The 22,551-nt window shown below is 38.1% G+C and overlaps 1 protein-coding gene across 5 annotated transcripts in view; it reads left to right on the top strand.

Annotated features, from left to right (window-relative positions):
* LOC124150848 (transient receptor potential cation channel subfamily M member 7-like) overlaps positions 1 to 21,701 on the top strand; it is a 31,106-nt gene extending 9,405 nt beyond the window's left edge. For 3 of the 5 annotated variants that reach the window (XM_048392317.1, XM_048392315.1, XM_048392316.1), the window contains 31 exons: positions 205 to 338; positions 799 to 1,003; positions 2,673 to 2,782; positions 4,045 to 4,136; positions 4,460 to 4,653; positions 4,921 to 5,049; positions 5,428 to 5,564; positions 6,056 to 6,106; positions 6,468 to 6,518; positions 6,681 to 6,731; positions 7,354 to 7,398; positions 8,695 to 8,748; positions 9,077 to 9,127; positions 9,506 to 9,559; positions 10,458 to 10,505; positions 11,835 to 11,915; positions 12,097 to 12,207; positions 12,675 to 12,779; positions 13,616 to 13,716; positions 13,894 to 14,122; positions 14,400 to 14,512; positions 14,806 to 14,896; positions 15,034 to 15,165; positions 15,525 to 15,848; positions 16,013 to 16,187; positions 16,646 to 16,769; positions 18,839 to 19,014; positions 19,147 to 19,215; positions 19,855 to 20,106; positions 20,842 to 20,868; positions 21,266 to 21,701. In XM_048392317.1, coding sequence (XP_048248274.1) covers positions 205 to 338; positions 799 to 1,003; positions 2,673 to 2,782; positions 4,045 to 4,136; positions 4,460 to 4,653; positions 4,921 to 5,049; positions 5,428 to 5,564; positions 6,056 to 6,106; positions 6,468 to 6,518; positions 6,681 to 6,731; positions 7,354 to 7,398; positions 8,695 to 8,748; positions 9,077 to 9,127; positions 9,506 to 9,559; positions 10,458 to 10,505; positions 11,835 to 11,915; positions 12,097 to 12,207; positions 12,675 to 12,779; positions 13,616 to 13,716; positions 13,894 to 14,122; positions 14,400 to 14,512; positions 14,806 to 14,896; positions 15,034 to 15,165; positions 15,525 to 15,848; positions 16,013 to 16,187; positions 16,646 to 16,769; positions 18,839 to 19,014; positions 19,147 to 19,215; positions 19,855 to 20,106; positions 20,842 to 20,868; positions 21,266 to 21,438 — 3,689 coding nt within the window. In that variant the 3' untranslated portion in view covers positions 21,439 to 21,701. The remainder of the gene's footprint in view (positions 1 to 204; positions 339 to 798; positions 1,004 to 2,672; positions 2,783 to 4,044; positions 4,137 to 4,459; positions 4,654 to 4,920; positions 5,050 to 5,427; positions 5,565 to 6,055; positions 6,107 to 6,467; positions 6,519 to 6,680; positions 6,732 to 7,353; positions 7,399 to 8,694; positions 8,749 to 9,076; positions 9,128 to 9,505; positions 9,560 to 10,457; positions 10,506 to 11,834; positions 11,916 to 12,096; positions 12,208 to 12,674; positions 12,780 to 13,615; positions 13,717 to 13,893; positions 14,123 to 14,399; positions 14,513 to 14,805; positions 14,897 to 15,033; positions 15,166 to 15,524; positions 15,849 to 16,012; positions 16,188 to 16,645; positions 16,770 to 18,838; positions 19,015 to 19,146; positions 19,216 to 19,854; positions 20,107 to 20,841; positions 20,869 to 21,265) is intronic. The other 2 variants (XM_048392318.1, XM_048392319.1) reach the window with 2 other exon arrangements.
* Positions 21,702 to 22,551: the final 850 nt, after the last annotated feature.

Here is a 22,551-nt window from a genome sequence, read left to right as displayed (position 1 = left end):
CCTCATATCAGATTTATCACGATTATAAGACCTCTCTTTGAATACATGTATCTAAAAAGTTTGAAATAATTTATATTTCAAAACAAATTATCATCGTTATATAAGATGCTATATGAGTATAAAGGAAATCTGTTAATTAATATCAACATGTAAAGCATGAATCGAAGATACAGCGTTCATCCAAAAATCTTTTGTCAAATATAGATATATGGATAATATCTGATGGCCTGCATAATGGTGTCGCCGAATTCATCTCTGACCTGAAGGAAAACGAGCGTGTTACCTCTATTGGATGTAGTGCTTGGGGGAATTTTGAAGACGTCCTCGGGGCGATGCAGGTATTGTTAATGTAAAGAGCATCAGCGAATCACTTACAGCACATATCGTAAAGTTTCCAAGAATGTTTGATACATACTTTTTAAGTATTAACGTGCTGTAACAACATTTGCCATCTTTGTTGAAGCATTTTCATATTAATATAATTTGAACATTTCACTTTCTTAAATACAATTATTTCAACTTTTTCTATAAGACCTAGTTTCTGCATGTCAGTTTTAGTATTTTACTATGTACATATGTTTAAACATGTAACTGCTGTGTTGTAGGTACAATGTGTAAAACCAGATCTTTGTTTAAAGCTGCATGAAGCTGAAATCAATCACTGCACATCATACATCGTCCTTGAATCTTTTCCCCTCCAAGTAATACACAGTATACACCTGTACATGAAGTTAGTGAGACAAAGTGTTACCTCTACGTCAATGTATTGTCACATTTCGATCTATATTCGTATACTAGGTGGATGAGAAAGGTCACAGACACGTTGGTTATTTGCTCAGAGATGACCTTGATGACACGAACTCAACAAGCCTGCGACAGTTTGGGATGACCACAAGCCATTTCTTACTGACCGATAATGGAACACGTGAATCCTACCTGTGTGATCTCTCTAACCTATCATTTCAAGCACGACTGATTGCTGATCTCGCAGCAGGGGGCATTGGTAAGACGGATCAGTTTCACAAGTAACAATCTTTGATGTAAATTCTGCCAAGGCATATCTATTAATTTGATATTGATATCAATCAACATGTTCCCACTTTCTTTTATCGGTCCCATTGGATTTGTGATATAGAGAATCTCACCCGAGTGTCTTTTGATATCAAATATATCAACACGAGTTGATAAAAGTGGGAAAACTCCGAGGCTCGCCGATTTTATTTATCATCCAACATCATTCTTCCAACTTTTTCAGCTTGTAGAAAGTAATAAGTAATGTCTTAAGTGTAAATAGTACTGCTAACAGCTTCAGTAGCAGAGCCATTAGTGATGTCATTTGATTGTGACGTCATGGTAACAATGACGTCACAATGGTCTGAAAAGCACTGTGATGCAATTTCATTGCAGCGATATCGACAGTTTAGATATCGCTTGATCTCACCCAAGCGATATCTCCCGTGGGATGATAAAACGAAATCTTACTATATATCCACACAATTTGTTTGCGTGAAACATGCACTGTTTCATCAACTATTAACATTTGCCAACATATGATAAATCGTTGAAAGTACTGTAAGTATGATTATGTAATACAGTATCCGAAACTGGCCCCCAGTATTGACATCAGGCGATACATCTGGAGAAGATATCTATAAAACATGTGTGTGAATTCGATTTTGGTACGAGACCGCCTCTGTGGTGTTGTGGATAGAGCGTCTGCCCGGAAAGCAGACGGTCGGTGGTTCGATCCCCAGGCCACAACACACCAAAAGACGTTAAAAGATGGTACTTGTTACTTATAACAATTTCTGACATGGTATTTTTCAGTGAGCTTTCAATCAAGTTGCAATCAGTACAAGACTTTTTATCGTTCGACATGGCGTTTGTAATTCATGATCACATACTTAAGCACTATATAGATACTGATTTCAATATAGAGGTACATATATATTTTATGTTGAGACTGTAACAGTTTCACGATCCATATTTTTGTATCCTCCCTGCACCATTTGATGATACCAAAAATCAGCATGGTTTAACAATGGTACCATAAGAAATTCAGAAACATTTGTCGTGAAACAAGAGTTTGGGTACATTGATTTATTTTAAGATAAAAGATGCGATCCTACGTTATCGAATGAGTGAGTGAGTGAATAGGGTTTTACACCGCTTTTAGCAACACTCCAGCAATATCACGGCGGCCTACGTTATCAAATTCAGTTATGTTTGTATGTTGTGAGTAGCGGGTGTTACCGATAGGGCAGGAAAGGCTTACCCTTTTAGAGGACAACAGGTGTCATCACTGACTGATGTGATCACAGTGATCCATTCATATAAAATTCATTATTTTGCCTTTACGCTCAAAGGAATCTGTTTCGGCAGATAATCAAGACTGATTATTCTCTGCTGTCGATCTTTTACATGTATTTGATCTATATTTCATTTATTCCCGGTAAGTCAGTGGGCGTATGTGGGAGTAAGTCGCAAAGCTCCGATAGCTTCGTGTGGTCACACTGAGGACAATAATCGTGACAAACATGGAATTCGAACCAACAATCGAATATCTTTGTATGGCTTGTATGGCTCGGGGTTTGAACTGAGTAACACAACTCTGTACAGCGAATTGTAGGATCTCATATATGTCTGTATTTAAGGTTATCAATATTTTTAAGAAGGTTCCAGTGCGATTCCCACAGTGACAATACTTCATGGTGGTCAGCTTATTCATCTTGAAGGAGTGAGAAATCTCATCAAAGACAATGTTCCAATTGTCATTGCCAAGGTATTTCAACGTTTTGTTTCAATATTCTTACATTAACAGTTATTAGCTTATTGTTATAGCTATATAATTATTCTTTTAAATATTCCATTAATTGTTTAAATTTTTTGTTTTGTACAATCAAGTAACACGTAGCGTACACAGGCCGAAAAACATCCTGTGCACCATAAAACATCACATTAAAATGAAATTGCCATGGATTTTTGAGAATTATGCATCACATGAACAAACACTCTGTGATGATGAACCATTATGTCGTTGAATTTGCACATTACTGCACGTATGTCATAGTCAAGACAACATCTGAGGTCCAGGCTATATGACTTTATAAGATTAGTCCAGGTTTCATCTTGAAAGACAGTGGCGGCAGTCAGCGTGTTAACCAACGTCGGATTGAACTTACGATGACGCATTTGTTTTCAACGTTCTGCAGTCGGTTGTGGGAGGGTAATGATATCAGGAGGCATCACTACACATAGCAGGACTCGTCTATTGGGTATCTATTGCAATTGGACAGGTGTACGGTACAGTGACGAAACTGTCCGTCCTTATATTCTCCCTTTCCTTCAGACGCATGGACGTCACTCACATACTCCCTTGACCTGCTGTTTCGCCAGATCTGTCGCCCATCGTGTATGTGTTGGGTGAAATGGAACGTCGTTTACGCCGACTTCCAAACAAACCGATGACGTTGGTCCAGCAACGTCAGGCCTTGGTCCTTATCTTGAATAACATCCCCCTGGCCTCCTCAGCCATATTGTGTCGTCAGTGAGGCGTCGTTGGCAAGCTTGTGTGATGGTGATCATATCCAAAACTTACTTGTGAACTGACAATTTACCGCACGCTACTTTCAGCCTGAGATTACGTTTACAGAGGATAGGTGTTGACACTGTCATGATGTATTCATTATTTTCATGGATATATGCTATTCCTTTTAAAATTTGTTTTTGTTTGCGTTTAATACAGAAAATAGTCGATATCGTAATCAACGACCTTTTATCGTAATACATATTAAGGCATATCTGATACTCTATTGGACGAATCAGTGTGATCTACTGTCTAAAAAGTTCAGTATCTTCAGAGCTAAATGTAAGAAATATGAAAAAGAACCGTTTTATAACTTTAATGTAATTAACGTTGCTCGTCTATATTTGTTGCATCAATGCCATTGTAACGTTGTTACAGAATACACAAATATATGTTTCTCTTTTGGGATTTTATGCCTGATAACATGATATAGTCATATAACAATCACTTTCTTCTAGAACACAGGTGGAATGGCTGATGTGTTATCTTCTGCCTATGAAGAATCCAAAGCTGTGTCCCACAACAAAATTGAAAGAATCAAGAATGAAGGGTATCTATACAGTTACATGTTTTATAGACACACAATTGGTGTGGTGAAATGTGTTTATAAATGTAGGACTGTAGCTGTAATCTAAGAGACCGACCAATTTTTACTATGATGGAATTGAAATAAAGCAACAAATACTTGCGGTTAACATTCTATCCAAATCATGCAGTGAGGGCAATATCCGATGTTGTGTCAGTGAACACACTGAGTACCAGTCAGTTGGGTACAATAATATGTACATGTGCCATGTACTCCTAAAATATTCAGTGTCCCATATCCCATGGTATACATGTATGTATGTATGCAATTAAAGTTTCCTTTTTCAGTCAAGGAACGGTGATTGATGAAAGAATAAAGAAGAAAATAAAAACGGATCTTGGTCGAACATTCAAATCAGAATCAACTGACGAACAAGTTCAAGATATCATTCAGTGTCTTCAAAGACGGGACCTCATCACTGTCGTTGACCTCAACAAAGATATGGATTTCCTTAGAGGAATACTATCTGCAGTTGTCAAAAGTATGCATCGAAAAGTGACTAATTGTTTGCTTTAAAATATTGTAGCTGAAAGTCCTCCCTGGAGTGAGTGTCTAAATTGGGTGTCGTAATCGTAATTGACAGGTCCAGGTTCATAATCGGAACGAATCACATGGTCCGAAGATTCTCTAAATGAAGCACCTCACCATAGAAAAATGCATTTGATACTTGCAGTTGAAACGTTTCATTTATATACACAATTTGTAAACTAAGAATTCCATTGAAGGCAATAGCTTACTAATATTTCAGGTAAATCGGATACGGATTTGATTTCCCTTGTGGACGAGTACCTCCCATCCCCTGTCTTCAGTCGGAATACTGACGAAAAATTCGCAAAATATGCGGAAGCAAAGAAGAGATCGTCAGATAATTCGGATGGTAAGTGTTGATTTGCTGATTCATCGATTTGTTTTATCAGACATGTGATTTTAAAGAGTCTGCTATGCAATTGGCAAAATACATTCATTATTGTTAGCTATATCATTAGCGAGCTGTGAATATTCATTTGTTAACGCCATACAAAAAGTGAGGCCAATATATATAGTCGATCAGGATTGAAGCATAGCCTAATACAAACATCTTACATGACCCAGTTTTCATACGACCAAATGTATTCAAACTACTTAGGAACGGGAATAGAGCGAATCTGGTTAGTCTAAGCATTTTAAGGTTTGCCCCGAGAAATGTTCCTGTTTATCACAATCAATCTTACATTTTACACAATTACATATGTTTTGTTGTAACATTTACATTCAGCTGCAGACTCAGATGACCTTATTCAGAAGATACTCGGGGAAGCATTAGTTCATGAAAAGACAGAATGCGTTGAGTTCATTTTGGACTATGGCCTTGTAGATCTGGAGGACATCTGCCTTGTCGACCAATATATCGAGGTTTGAAATATGAAAGTTCAGAAAATCTGAAATTGACTTCATTTTTGCATGAGTCTCACAAATGACAGTTATGTACAGACGCTCACCCGAATGTCATCCGAAATCACACATTTCAAGACGAGATGACAAAAGTTACAAATACCCCAGGCTTGACGAAGAGTGTTTTACTTTTTTCAGCGAGTCAGTATATGTTTGATCTTGGAAGGGTGTGAATGTATTTATCCAAAATCATTCTTCCAACTTTTCTGTTCGTAAACTGCAATACCAGGCTGTTTGTAAATTATAGAGCTACACTAGCAGGGAGATAAGTGATGTAATTTGATTGAAAAGTATTTGTAAAGCATTATGGTACAATTTCATTTAAGCCAGTTTTGAATGATACATGTTTTCAATAACTTATATATCATTTTAATATTAATACCTGCTGTAATAGTATTTCCAGACTCGTATATTAATTAAAATAAATTGAATTCATGATATTTACGTTTCAGACCCGTGGAGATCTTCAAAAGATTGTCGGGAAAACATTTAAGGAAACAAAGGTTATATATCGTTTAGAAAAATAATGACATTTAAATAGCGAACCAAATATTTTGTCTATCGGCTCATAATAGAACCGTATTGTATGTTAAGTCTTCGTTGTGCATTTAGAAATTTGAACATGAAATGAATAACAGGTCCGCACTAAGTTAATATCAACTGAGTGGGAGCGTGAGTGAATATCCAAACTACATCGTAACGTCAGCCTGTAAAGGCGCAATATTGGTTATTACCACCCCTTCTCCAAATCTTTCGACAATCGTGGGTTTCTTGAGGACATCCCGCCCATACTGACTACCAGGAAAGATATATTGAACCTGTAATGTCCTAAAATTGCTGATCCTACTCCATGTGATCTTTCAGAGGGAGCTAGAACAGAAACTCTTCCTTGATTACATCCTTAAGGATTTTGAGGTATGTGTTCCATTCATGATGTACATATAAACACTGACAGGAAGGTAAATAGTTATACCTCCATGTACATACAATGTATATAGATATGAATGTGCTTACATAGATATGTACGTACCTCGATTGTTTTAAAAGCCTTCATATCCATTATCCTGATTGTTACAGAGAAAGAGAATCTTCAATAGGCTATATGGACTACTGGAAAGACTTCGAGAGGTAAGAAAAGGACTTGTTAAGAACATTTTAACCATTGATATCAGATAAAGCCGTCATAATGTTTGTCTGTACCTCCACTATTACCAATTACATGTCTATTTACAGTGACAGTGTTGTTCACCTTTATAATAGAATCAGTGTATTTCAGTCACTTAATTGTGAAGTAGTGAAGTCGTGTGCACATCATATAGCTGAGTTTCAAATATTCATTTAACTACAACGACTAACCTAATGGGAACCATATAGTTGTGTTTCTGTAAATGAAAAGTAAACGGGAGACACAAATCTGGATTTGATGACACTAGGTGTTCAGACAAAGATCACAATATCATGCCCAACCGGTTGCATCAAGGCCCTGGCACACAGTTGACACAGGCAAGACGCTTATTCTTGCTATAGAGTTGAAGCAATAATCAGTATTTCATAGAAGAAAACACATGGTTTCATCCGAGATTTATCAATGCGTACTTAAAACTTATATATGTTCATTCTCGTTAATGTGACGCTTTCCCGAGAGACTACGTTACACATACTCGTAACGTGCATGTCATTTGATATCTTTGTGAGTGTCAGACACTACACACTGAAGATGAAGAACTGACCGCTGCACTTGTCATTTCAGATTTTGGAAGAATCTAAAAAGAAGAGTGGCATCGAAATACTGAAGGTAATGACAAATGGTATAACACAAAGTTCGTACGCCATTGGGTATATTCAAAAAACAACATCCAGTCAAGAGATGTGCCGTTTATGTTGCTCATCCGATACTTCATTCAACAAGTAGATCAGTGAAAAGCAAGACGTTTACCATTTACACAGTTTGTGGTAAGAAAGTGCATTTAGTATTGTTCTTTCAAACATTCAACAAAACTGAAATAGCGTTTGGTTTGTTGAAAAGTATCATTTCCCTGCTTAATTTTCCGAGACAAACTACTCTTTCAAGAATATGTTTTGCAAATAGTACGCAGCAATTATGGAAAATTATAATGCAAATCAACCACTTTACTCGGTTTAAAGGCATGCTACTTTTAGAAATATTGATCCCTTTTTTGTATGTAAACACAAAAAATTCAAACCAGATTAGAAGCGACAAAATGCTTTCCATAATCATAGGAGAGACAGAGTCCAGTATACGATCACGACTATATCATAAGCATGTGTTTATGAATCACTGTCAAATAATGATACCAGGTGTTACGGGATCCTGCTCCACCTGTTGCAGCTGTCTCAAACACATGCAAAGGCAACTCAATTGTTCACCTGAATAACAAGGGAACAGATAATATATATGCCGAAATAGGGAATTGTATTGGTCATCATTTTTGTCACTGTTGCTTCAAATTTAGAAATGTCCTCCACATTGTGAAAACTTTGAATTAAATATAAGCGACAAAACCCTTTCCAGAGCCGAATGTACGTTTCTGACCGTATCTTGAGTAGGGCTGGGACGGGTAACTCGGGTACTCGAGTCGGGTGGGTACTGAGTAGGACCCGGTTCCCCACTGGACTACCCGGACCCGTGGTTAGTCGCGTGATACATTGTTTCATGACAAAAAATCACTAAATAACTACATGGTTACACAACAACTTTAAGTCTCTAATGTTCGCTTTTCTTCATGACTATGAAGGCATTCCTTCTGACTTACATATGTTTGAACGAAGATAAAACGTCAGCCAACTTCAGTGTATGCATGACCACATCGTTTTATACGTGTATCGAAATACACTTTGCCAGGGCTACTGGCAAACTATTCCCAATCGGACATTTTGTACCTATCTCTTAACATCAACAGCGGGTACCCGGGTAGTGTCGGGTAATAGGGGTGTGGGTACCCGTGTAGTAAATGTGGACTCGTTCCAGCCCTAATTTTGAGCATGCGTTTATGAATCACTATCAAATAGTGATGATACCAGATGTTCGCGACAACTTCAGCTGTATGATTTTACACGTATATGTTCATAGTGCCCCGAGGACAAGATGAAGAAAATACTTGTGTCAACTGTCAAGGAGAGCAAGGTATGGATATAAATGTTATTGATTCTCACTGATTGACAAAAATGTATCTCAAATATCTGAAGCTTATATGTAAAGTAGATGTAGATATAGATGTAGATGTAGATGTAGATGTAGACGTTGATGTAGATGCAGCTGTAGCAGCAGCAACATGGAAGAAGTAAATATATCAGTCTTGATAATTTGCCGAAAAGGACTCCATTGGTAGTAAAAAAAACAAAGAAGTAATGAAAATTATATGAATGGACCATAAAAAATCCAACAATATTACCATTTTTCAACATATTTCTTGGTTACCCTCCATATATTTTGCTTGTTCCTACATTTATAGAACAAGGATGACATTCGGAAAAAAGTGACAACGATTCTAATACAATGCCAGGTGAGAAATAGCAATGTACTGAATCCAGTGTTGATAACGTAGCATTGCGCATAGGTATTTCATATATATTTCGGGGGCACGGGTGGCCCAGTAGTCTAAGGCGCCACGATTCGCTGTGCAGAGTTGCGTCCCTTGGGCACGCCAGAAACCTATGATTTTGGGTTCGAATCCCGGTTCGCCCCGATTTTGTTTCTAGGTTTGTCAGCACCATACCCGTGCTCGTGGGTTTCGCAAGCGGTAAACGTCTGAGACCTGCCTCACTTCGGGCTTTCCTCCCACATTGACACGCCGCGATATATCTGCCAGTCCGGGGATACTGTTAAAAGCGGCGTTAAACCCAACTCACTCACTCACATATTTCATGATGTATCGTTTCAGGAATCAGATCAGATCGACTTGCTCAAGGTGGACCTAAGGCTTCTGGATTTAATGGTAAGGAAACGCGTTGTATGAGTCAGATGGATTTTACGACGACCATGTTTGAGAAGGTGAGTCAGATGGATTTTACGACGACCTTGTTGAGAAGATGAGTAAGATGGATTTTACGACGACCATGTTTGAGAAGGTGAGTAAGATGGATTTTACGACGACCATGTTTGAGAAGGTGAGTCAGATGGATTTTACGACGACCTTGTTTGAGAAGATGAGTAAGATGGATTTTACGACGACCATGTTTGAGAAGGTGAGTAAGATGGATTTTACGACGACCTTGTTTGAGAAGATGAGTAAGATGGATTTTACGACGACCATGTTTGAGAAGGTAAGTAAGATGGATTTTACGACGACCATGTTTGAGAAAGTAAGTAAGATGGATTTTACGACGACCATGTTTGAGAAGGTAAGTAAGATGGATTTTACGACGACCATGTTTGAGAAGGTAAGTAAGATGGATTTTACGACGACAATGTTTGAGAAGGTAAGGAAGATGGATTTTACGACGACCATGTTTGAGAAGGTAAGTAAGATGGATTTTACGACGACCATGTTTGAGAAGGTGAGTAAGATGGATTTTACGACGACCTTAACTGTCTGTTTACGTATATTTCGACGTGAAACCTCAATGTCGGCCATGGCTCATAGTCAAATCTTCCTTCGTTCAACGAATCCAGGTTTTAAATTACGCATCACCGCTGCGTTTTTAGATATCAAACAAAGTGGACCATCACTCGAGGGTATTATAGGGCGAGTATTTACTCATGTAAAGTTGATATTGGTAATAACTGAGATATTGCAAGTGACTTTTCTGATGTTGTTGTGGAAGATAATTAAATATTGAAGCAACTTACATTGTAATGTCATATTATGTCATGTATATATGTTTCATATGCAGTATACACAGACAGAAGCCACCAAAGAGTTTGAAACCGGAGCTTCCGAGGTAACGTGCTTCTGCATTTAGAAAGTAACGGTTTTGATTTTGTGTTATATCATGTAATACGCTGATTTCTTTGATAATATAATAGTTACCATGTATGTAGTTTCATATGTGACCCTGGGCGGTCGGGTAGCCTAGTGGTTAAAGCGTCCGCTCGTCACACCGAAGACCCTAAAAGCGGCGTAAAACCATACTCACTCACTCACTCACTCACTCATAAATGACCCATAACCTATCATGAATACATAATATGGAAGATTTCATTTTCATACTTTTGTAACTGGACAGATTGAAAGACATTATTTATCCAATTATATCGCTTGTGTGAGATTAGACCATATTTCCTGGGAGATATTGGTTCCCTTTGAGTCATCACCCATTGGTCAGATGACATAAGTATTAGCATGAGGTTTAGATGTTCAAACATATATTTTGCTTAAGAAGTGTTCTTTTACTTCGTTCAATCAATGACGTCATTTTACTGGACTTTTTAGCAAGTGAGGATGTGAGTGATTTAGTGAGTTGGGTTTAACGCCGCTTTTAACAGTATTACAGTTATATCGCGGCGTGTTTGCTTAATGTGGCAGGAAAGCCCGAAGTGATGCAGGTCTCAGATGTTTACCACTTCGGTGACACCCACGGGTATGGTGCTGACAAACGTAGGAACATAATTGGGTCGAACCGGGATTTGAACCTACAATCATAGGTTTCTGGCGTCCCCAGGGGACGCAACTCGACACAGCCAGTCGCGGCGCCTTAGACGACTGGACCACCCGTGCCCCCACTTGAGGATGTGACTGATAGCAAGGTCAAAACGTTCTGTAGCTGCAACGCCTCAGCATAATAACGTTGCAACGTGACGTCACTTTTTGAATTTGATGTCATAAGGGAACTTAGCAAGATCCGAGGACTGGTTGTATGGCTCAACAAAGTCAACTCCTTACCAACTTACCACTCGAGCAAATAAATGCTATTAGTTTATCTTTGCGATAGGAAATGTATGTATGCCCATCACGTAAATATAATATTTATATTATATAATTGTAGATTTGTTTGACAAAGAAGTTATTCATAAATAGTTTGTCTCTTTTGGTAGTAATTTCTGAACTAGGTCATCAAATCAATAAAAGAAATTGCAGTTAATTGAGAATGGTATTGAAATGCAAATAACATCTCACCCAATATCCGATATCTAATGTATGAACACGGAAGCCTCGGAATTTTTCTACTTCAATTGACTTGGAGTTATATTTGAAATCAAAGGAAACTCGGGTCAGAATCTCTATGTACATGAATACAGGGGATATCACCAACTGTGTCTTTATGTTGTAGAAGATCCATTCAAAGACTGCGGGAAATGATGAAGATGGTGCAGATGGTACGGAAAAAAAAGAGTTCTCTAGCTTTTCCAGAGTGAGTTATTCCACACAACATACACAAAGAACTATGTTTGAGATAGTGTTTTATTTTTTTACATAATGACAATTGATATCCACTTACTACTTCCAACCACTAAATCTTTACTTTCGTTATTATTATTATTCATGTTTACCGTATTAGAACGGCGTACTATATCAACGGTGTTGTTCAACAGGCGTCTGACACTCGGAAAGAGATCCTCGCAACATTTTCTGAGAAGATCATACAAAGATTTGTTCCACGTAGTTGTCTTTTGAGTGCAGGCGACGAGGCACATGAACAAGAAGTAGGTGCATTTTATAGGTAGTTTTATCATCCAGTAATGCCATATTAATACAGAAGATATTACTTCTTCTCTGCTACAGATAATAATTATAAAGTATGTATATGCTACTGATTTTAAGAAACTCCTCTTTCGCAAGCAATAAAAAAGGTATGACACTCGCTCGTAAAATCAGTATGACCACACACAGCCGTGAATTACTCTGACCGTAGAGAAACATATGTATGTATTAAATAGAAAATGTGGATGTGTCAATATTGTTAGTTTACATTTCATACATGTTGTTAGTTGTTATGTCTGTGAGGAAATACACCAGACAGTCCCTATTTGAACCGTGAAATGTGATGAATAGTTTACATGTTTGAGACAAATTAACGTGTACAGAATGGTTACGACTTGGATTTGATGTGACCTAAACTTGAATTCCTCATATACTGATAATATGTAAAATATGAATATTCATTGTTTAGACTGATGAGACCCTGAAGATGCAAAATGTTTATCGCCAGTGGTTCTTATGGGCAGTTCTAACCAACAGAAATGACCTAGCTCGGGTCTTCTGGAAACGTGGGAAGGTAGGAATTTATACGTATATTGTGCATCAGTATTGTCTTAATGTGTACATTTGCTATATTATAAAGAATTGGTATTTTTAATCGTCTTCTGATAACAGGACAAAGGTAACATGACGGAGTTTGGCGAGTAATAGATACTGTCCATAGTGTAATAGTTCCGCTTACTGGTTCTCTATATATTGAGATTTTTCAACCGCACCCATCCACAATGGGCAAAATCTTGTATTGCCTTGCCTTGCCTTGCCTTGCCTTGCCTTGCCTTGCCTTGCCAATTGATTATGTGCAGTGTGATACCAAGGATACAATATCATTGATCAATAAATATTGCCTTCAGACGCAAAATGACCGGGATGGTTGAAAATACGATTGAATCAATGACTTAGTTGTATTTTTTCATTCATAGGTTTGTTTTGAAAGTAATCTACATGCAACGCTATTGAATGACTAACAATACTTCATATCATTTCAACACTTTGAACACTTTCTCCCGTATATCAGCTTTGCTGAATAATCCCATGCCTATATTGGGAGGACTGTGACACACATGAAGCGGTTGCACAATATGATTAAGGTGAAAAGACAGGATGAACACACAGTTCACCATCGTTTAAATACTGTCATGTAAATATATATTGTAAATGCAAGAGAAGAACTAGTCTAGATTATCTGCCGAAACAGAATAACTGTGACAATTATGTGAACAGACCACTGAAAACCAGTGATGACACCAGGTGTTAAAGGGTAAGCATATCCTGCCCTAGAGGAAACACAGACTAAGCGGGGAAACAACGTATTATATGTTTAAGATAATGTGAATGATTTTGGTTTTTTTACAGGATATCGTAGTGTCCGCACTAGTAGGGGGAACCATCTTATCTTCAGTTGCACAGAAGACTTTCAACAACAGAAAGAAAGCAATTCGAGAAGAGAGCGCCAAGTAAGATACAAGTTTGCAAATCTTTACAAAGGATGATATATACTTACATTGCCTCAATGACAGCTTGTCCATTTAACACTATTATTCAACTTATTGTATGCTACAGATAAGTCCATGTTTATGAAGACATATTTCTAATAATGTTTAATAATAGTTTTAAACAACTTGTTTTCACAGCTTGTTCAAGGCACACACGATTGGATTAATGGATTCGTGTTACAGAGATGACAAAGATAAAACTGTGAAGTTATTAGCCAGAAACAAAGAGCAAAACATCTGGAATGTAGACTTCCTGGCCCTTGCCTTCGAGAAACAAAACCTCAGTATCTTCAGGAGCGAAGGAATGACATACTACACGTTCTCAAAGTGGATGGGAGATATTCCAAAGAAAACCTCGAATTGGAGAGTTAGTTTTACATTTACAATTACCGTACTTCTTTCAAGTATTATTTTCATTTCGTAAAATAAATATACGTGTATCGTGGGAAGGAATACAACCTCTGTTTTGCTTTGCGTGATTGTTGACAAAATGAGGTGACCTTCAAAATCAGATTGGTATCAGATATTCCTGAAAGTCACGATTCTCTGTAACGATCTTATTAATAACAACTATGACAATATCGTGTTCAGCTCATTCTGAAATTGATCTGAAGTTTGAGTTCCCGATAATATCGTCTTTCCAGATTGTTGTTTGTACAATCTTGCCATTCTTGATGTGGATCCTCATTGGAAAAAAGACGGACAAAACTTCAAAACTGAACCAACACGGGAAAGGAATAGAGGACGAGGCTTCAAAGTAGGAAAACATTTGTTTTGTTGGTTCAAACGTTGCATTATCCCAACTGCCCATTTGCTACATGTTGTTACTATGTACATATTATGCCATTGATGTTAATTGTATATTATGAAACCTTTATCCCTTTAATATTACAAATCTGATGTCAAATCACTTTTTATGAGAACCTGTACATGTAGCTACTCCGGCTTTATCATGTAACTAGTGTATTTGTATTTCCTAATATCAATAACGTCGCTGTGCCTAGAAATTGTTGACTAACTTAGTAATATCAATAACGTGTTGACTTCCAGGAAACAGTCATGCTGTGGCAACTGCAAAGCAGTCTTCACACGGTTTGGCAACTTTTATTCAACGCCAATTGTGAAGTACATTTTAAGTCTGGTTTGTGCATTTATTTATTATTTATATAATCAGTTAAAAAGTATTAGAAATAAGTTGTAATGAGGTTCGCTCAAATTTTGAGGCAATGGCATGTCAGTGAAATGTTTTGCAGTACTTATGATGTGTGTTTTTGACAGGTCATCTTCTGTGTTTTTCTCGCAATGTATGGTCATTTGCTGCTTGTGGTCTTGACGTTTGATTACACGTGGAACTGGGAGATCCCACTGTTAGTGTGGATGGTGGCGTTTACACTCGAGGAGCTCATACAGGTAAAGATTGTAACCTCCTTCTGAATTAATTAGATTCAGATGACATTAAATTGGTTATCTATGTCATGGTTTTCGACAGTTCAACTTCCAATAACATAGAATGTTTATGGTTTTCAAAATATGTGTTTAAAAGTGTTTATTATAGAAAGGGCTTTGTCGCTTTTAATGCCAAAAAATCATCGTTTTATAGAACTCAAGTAAAGTTACAAATACGTTGTGACATGTGTGGCTCAAGGTTGTCATATCTGACATCGAGTGTTATTGTAGCGTTACCCAGCTGCATTATTATGTTATGAGCCAATCAGTTTCATGATGACTATGTGTCGTCAACTGTGACATATTAGAGGAATTTGTTGCAGATCCTACAATTTGCAGTGGAGAGAAGAGAGATTACAAGAACAAAGAAACGTCAAAAGAGTAAAACGTGCCTTGAAAGGTTATACTCGGGCCTGCATTTGGTACGAAAATATACAGGGATATATTTCCAGGACATGTGGAACATACTCGACAGCATGTGCATTGTAGGATTCATCATTGGATATACTCTGCGGTGGTTTGAAGACACATACAGTTATGGGCGTGTGTTCCTCAGTATCAACTTCATGTGCTTCTTCTGGAGACTACTTCAAGCATGTACACCCAGCAAAACCATAGGACCAATGATTTACATGGTTTTCAGGATGGTATGGCAGTTGGAATAATTATTGTATCATTTATCATTATATTTACACAATTTTCCCAATGATACTACTTTTCTTTAACATTACGTACTTGATCATACTCTCGGTGAAAACTTGTGATAAGTATCTGAAGTATTCTGATCATATCATTCGGTTTTTTTCTACAGGTAGCAGATTTAGTTCCATTCCTTGTCATCATATTTGTGGCTATTGGTTCCTATGCTGTTGCCACTGAAGCCATACTCTACCCAAATGCATCCTGGTCGATTTCCTTTGTTCTGGCTATACCGAAAAAGGCATTTTGGCAGATATTTGGAGAGTTCTTCTTTGAAGAAATCGGAGGTGCGTAGAGTGTACCAATGGAATATCGTATGGCTGTCAAGTTTTATAAACATCGCTCAACAGGTGTCCATAGTCATTACACATTCATAGTGTACACAGAGGCGACTTTTAGAGTTGATTGCGTGTCATCTTAACCCGGGGGCGTGGATCGTTGCTCACAATATCAATAACAGTCGTGTCTGGACCAGACTCGATTATTTACTCGCCCCCGTCATATAGTTGGAATGTTGCAAACACAAACACAAACATCTAATATGTCCTTGTATAAGCAGGCACTCAATTTTAGCTATGGACATTTTAAAATTGACATTATAGTATACTGTATTTCAGGTACAGAAATTAAATATAAAAATTTACAATTAGTTCATTTTATCTCTACTTCATACTGACAAGGTCAGCACGCCATCATATTTGCGTATATATTTCCTATTTATGCTTGTTACCTTTATTTATTACAGGTGATGCATGCATCGCTCCCAACTGCCCAACAGAGATAGGAAAGACCTTGGTTCCATATTTCCTGGCTATTTACATTCTCATGACCAACGTCCTATTGTTGAATATTCTTATTGCTTTATTCAAGTATGTTATTCTTATGAGATAGTCTCTTATAAAGACAAGATTATTATATCACTCTCTTACCAAAGTTGAGAGCACAGTAAAAGGCGTGTATCCAATAGTTGTTCATCATTTGAGTCACGTTTATCACCTTTCAACATCCTATGTATGTATGTCAACATCCTCGCCTTGTGGGCCCTTATGTTCCGATAGAATACTGTCACAGGATCTTTATTTATTGCAGAGAAATATACATTACATGTAATGCAGACGTTAAGTGAAGGAAGAAGTAAAGGTTCGATCTCGTAAAAACTCGAGGGCAAGGTTTTTACATGCACTTAAATATATACAATCGGAAAAAAGTTCCTGTGCATCACTGACTTTCATTGGAAATTATTACTTAAACCACAAAGAAAGAAAGATTTTGCAACAGAACGATATATTGGTATCAGTGAAACATGAATTCCTCATGGCAACGTCAACCAATGACTTTGAAAACATCATGTCTGACTGAGAGTATCGTTGGGTCAGCTGTCAGTTCACAAGTCAGTATCGGGTATGGCAACCATTCGTATTGAGACAAGCTTGATGACACAAGGTTGAGGAAGGCTTGCGGATGTCATTCCAGATCTGGACCAAGGCCTGTCAGACCAACGTCGGTTGGTTTCGATTTCGACGTAAACAACGCTTCATTTCTTCCCATACATATTCGATGGGCGACAGATCTGTCGAAAAAGCAGACTAAGAGAGTGGAGAGATGTTATGTCGTCCAGTGAAGTCTGTGCCAACGCGTGCAACGCAAGGGCGTGCATTGTCCTGTTGTAAAGTGATGTGACGTCCATAGATTCTAAGGAACGTTAGGACGGAAGAACGGTTAACATTGTCACAGTACTGTACACCTGTCCACTTGCCATCCATGACCACTAGAGGGGTCCTGTGATATGCATTGATGTCTCCCCACAGCATTACGCTCCCACCACCAAACGCAGAACGTTGAACAACACGTGACGTCGAAAAAAACGCTGACGGCCATCACTGCTGTCAAGATGAAACCTGGACTGACCTGTGAAGAGGACTAACCTCCAATTATGTAACCTGAACCTTAGATGTCGTTGCAGCAATGCTGGACGGACAGCTGGGCGTAATAGATTCCTCACAGTCCTTGCACTAAACGGATGCCAGCCAGGGATGCTGTGGACGGTTAAAGTTGCGGCCTGAAACCAAATTTGCACGTGTGCCAGACGGATATTATTATATTATACTCGTGGACGTCCAGAACGCAGTCGGTCCTAGGTGTTGCCAGTCTGTTGGTTACGACCCGGAGTGACTGTATGGTGTATCGATGAACACCAAAACATCTAGCAACAACGTCTTGTGCAATTCCGGTTTCAACCATTCCAATGCACACCACTGATTTTTAAATAGGCATGGCATAACATGGCACATGTTTGGAGGTCAACACAGTTTCTTTTTCACAGTTAAAGCACGTCGACGATTTACTCTACGTTTGAGATGACTCAGTCCCACGTGTGAATGTGTGACGAATCACATACTGGTGGAATTTTATACATGCTATGACCTGGAATTGTGAGGTCATCATAGGTTTTCCTGACAAGGTGCTTGTACATTGTCATGCTTGTGATTGTCATGCATGATTCTGAAAAATCAATACTATTTTCATGTGATTTTTTATGGTGCAAAGGAATTTTATTCCGCTTGTGTACTATAAAAATATAAGTATCTATGGACATATTTTCATAACTCAACACCTGAATATAAATGCACGAGCTGGCGAGTTGCATTAAGGGTTCACAGAAGGAAATGAGAAGATAAATTATTGGGTCTATATATATACAAAATACCTGGGACTTTAATAAATAGAATCCCTTTGATTTTGTAACATACGCTATTTTAGTTATAACTTCCTTGGAGAACAATGAGATGACGTCAAATGCGGTTATAACTGTAGCTTACGTAAATAGTGGTATACGTATCCTGCAGTAATTAAAGATTTGGACTCAGAACACTATTGATACATACATGTACAATGTACTTTTGCGTTCGAGTGACACACAACATTATATCCTTTTCAGCAACATTTATGAAGATGTTCGCCAGAAAGCTGATGAAATATGGTCCTGGCAAAAATGTCGACTTATGGTGGAATATGAGAGCAAACCGCCCTTTCCCTTGCCCTTTACCATCTTGTGGAGGATTGGGAATCTTTTCAAACTGTGTGGATCCTGCAAGAGAGCTCAGAGCAAGAAGGGTAAAGCAAAACAATCTTCTTATTATAGTAGTCATATGATTATAATACTACATGTAACTGTCGTTTTGTGAAAACAATTGGTTCCTAATCAGTAGTGACAAGGAAAATTACTTTTTTTGTTACCGTTTGTAGGACGTCCTGGGGACGATCGTTCTGCACCTGAAGAACCAACGAACACAATGGTTCTTCCTGACGTTCCAGGTAAGTGATAGTAAACACATGTAGAATTTTTATCACGATCTAAATCTAAATATGTCGTGAAAGCGTTGATGCGTTGAATGCTTTTGTTGTGAAATCAACACAAACATATCTGAAGTGTATCAAGTTTATTTACTGAAAACTTTCAAAAAAGAAATACCCATATTTTCATTGTTATGAAACGACTATTATAGTAAGCACATTTGTGCTTCCTTTCATGAGTCTCATTCTGCTGATATCTTCTGGAAACCGATGAAGCAGCCATGTTTCTTTTTTTTTTTAAAAAACCTCACCTTCAAATATATATCAATAAAGTCTGAAATCAGGGCAATATTTAATAAATAATAATTGCAGGGGACCCCGTAGCATTAGTTTGGCTAACCAAGCAAATTATTTTGAGATTGTGTCTACATAAACCGAAAAAAGGCCACAAATTAACAGAGTACTGTATTCTGATAGTCTGTGAAGGTACCCTTGATGATGTATTTATTAAGAACTGACATCAATATGTGTGTGCGTTTGTGGAGTTATAACTTTAAAAAAAACAACGTTGTCCACACTTTGCGTTCATCCGTCAATTATAAAACTGGAGAGTTACATTGTTCTAGTTGCAATTGACGAGACCTGCCACTTGCATCACAGATATCGATACTGGAGACGATGTTGCCGTCAATGCGGAGCAAGATGCTACTTCTAACGGATCGGAAGCAGAAACTGATGCCCCTTCTACAGAACCTGTTGCGGAAGAACCTGATGCTGAAGAACCTGTTGCGGAAGAACCTGATGCGGAAGAACCTGTTGCGGGAGAACCTGTTGCTGGAGAACCTGTTGCTGGAGAGGCAAGTCATGAGGATGTTAACAGCTTGGTCTTCGATGAAGCAGATGATGAAAACGGTAAAGTATTTATCAATGACAATTGAACTATTTCAGATTCAAAATGATGACTGTCGGCATTTTCCTCTAACATCATTGCAGTCTCAGTTACGATGAGGGCGAACATTCTTAGAATGATGTGGGTATTTGTGCATGATATATAGAATAATGAAGTATGTTAAGGGCTTCCTATATAATAGTTACGTCACTGTTTCAGTTGGATCAATATTGCCTGTTGTAACTGTCCAAATGACAATTCATTGAACTATAGATGTGATAAGTTAATGTGCACATTGCAGGAATCTTTTTCGATTCGCTCGTCACGCCGAAGACCCGGGTTGTATTCCCGACATGGGTACAATGTGTGAAGCTCATTTCTGGTGTCCCCCGCCGTGATATTGCTGGAATATTGCAAAAGCGGCGTAAAATCAAACTCACTCACTCGATGTTAGAATTTGAGAATGACATAATGATAAAGAGTTTCACGCGTGTGTGTGTTTTCAATATCCTGTGTAAGGATAAATCTTAAAGATGAACGACAGAGAATGATAAATCTCGATTATCTACCCAAACAGATTCCATGTGCTTAAAAGGCAAAATTGCAGTGAAAATTATATAAAACGATCACTGAAAATCTGTTAAGAAACCAGCAGTTCGCCCGAGCTCACAAAGCACACTCAGTGTGATTACCACTATTTGTATTATAATGACTATGTATATCATATAAACAACAAGTCGTTTATCTTTCATCTGAAGAGGACACATGGGGTCTTGATTACGACGGTAGGTATGATTTGAATATACAAACTGTGAACACTGAGAAGTACTGTTAAAACAGACTGTGTAATGATTGTAATATATCTTTGAGCTTTTTAAAAATTCATCTTCGATGAAGTACACACATTTAAAGTTCTGGACAACCATTGTAATACCTCAAGTCCAATGTTTTCGATTAAATGGCACTTGTCAGAATGGCTGGATAGATGACCTTAATGATGATCACTTAATACCATACTTCAATGGCAACCTCGCCGACCGTGTCATTATACCTAAGTGGGGTGAAGTATCTTTGCACACGAGTGGTATCCAAGTTATAGGATCTTTAAATGCAGATGATGACGTAGCACCTTTAAGTAACACATGAACTCACCACAATCCTTGTTTTCCGATTTCTTTAAAGACCTTGACCTTGACCTGTCTATATCAACGTTTGATTTCGATGAATCCGATCTGAACTTCACATCAAGTGATGACGACTTCTGCCTCGATGAAAGTGACCAAGAAGATCCATTGGATGAATTTGAAAGAACAAATGCTGATTTCTACATTCAAACAGAAAACATTAGACGTTAATGCTCAATGTACAAACTTAACCAAACCACCTCCGTGAGACTGCCGACATGTTATTTGAAACCGTGATTACCCTATCTACGTTACTAAGGCTTAGAATAGATAGTTGTGAAGCACACAATTTAGATTACAGTGAAACATTGTTGGTAGATCCGGGGTAGAATAGGTCTTCAGCAACCCATGCTTGCCGTAAAAGGCGACTATGCTTGTCGTAAGAGGCGACTAACGGGATCGGATGGTCAGGCTCGCTGACTTGGTTGATGCATGTCATCGTACATGTATACCAACTGCGAGGACCGATGCTCATGATATCAATCACTAGACTCGATTATTTACAGACCGCCGTCATATAGCCGGAATATTGGTGAGTTCGGCGTTAACAACAAACAAACAAACATTGTTAGTCCGGACGCCTTTAATCCGGATTGCCTCTTGCGACGGTTACAGGAGTACACAGTGTTCTTTATTCTCGAATTGTTTTAGCTCGGACGAAATTTAGTAAAAGATGCTACATTTTACATTAACGAATGTTTCACTGTATATAATTTTGTATATAATAATCTCCAAGAAAAAAACATAACCTGCAACCTTAAGCCTTTCAGTAGGTAAAAGATGTTTTTTGGCATGGCTATATCTTGCAAATAAGTTAATGAATAATGCCTACCCATCCCCTTCCCAATGATGTGTTTAAATGAAGGATAGCGGTGGCTGTTTGGTCCATATTTAATGAGGTACCATAGGATACCATGCTTAAGTTTCAGATTCAGACAACTATACTGATTCCAAGCTGGCCAGTCATTTCTTTATCCCATAATGCAGGGTAACAGCAAGTAAAATCGTTTTAACGTATTTTGGTATGGCGCGACCAGAGGATCGAACCAACTACCTTCTACTGCGTCAGGTTCTTTCCACTAGTACACGGAAGCGGTTTTAAATGAACGCGTGCATGGATATAGGGTTATGTGTTGTAACAGTAAGGACTCTCACACACCGCTTGTGAAGTGCAAAATGAGTGATGTTTCCGCACCATGTGCGAGGAGTGATACATGTGTCTCGGTATTTCTTTGACGGCATCAAACCTAGAACAGTCATATGTAACAGTGCTTTGTGTGTTTG

Source organism: Haliotis rufescens, unplaced genomic scaffold (genome assembly GCF_023055435.1).
Source record: "Haliotis rufescens isolate VD_foot unplaced genomic scaffold, xgHalRufe1.0.p SCAF_11, whole genome shotgun sequence".
Classification (NCBI taxonomy): domain Eukaryota; kingdom Metazoa; phylum Mollusca; class Gastropoda; order Lepetellida; family Haliotidae; genus Haliotis; species Haliotis rufescens.
Note: the sequence above shows the minus strand (reverse complement) of the source record. Positions and strands in the feature narration are given on the sequence as shown.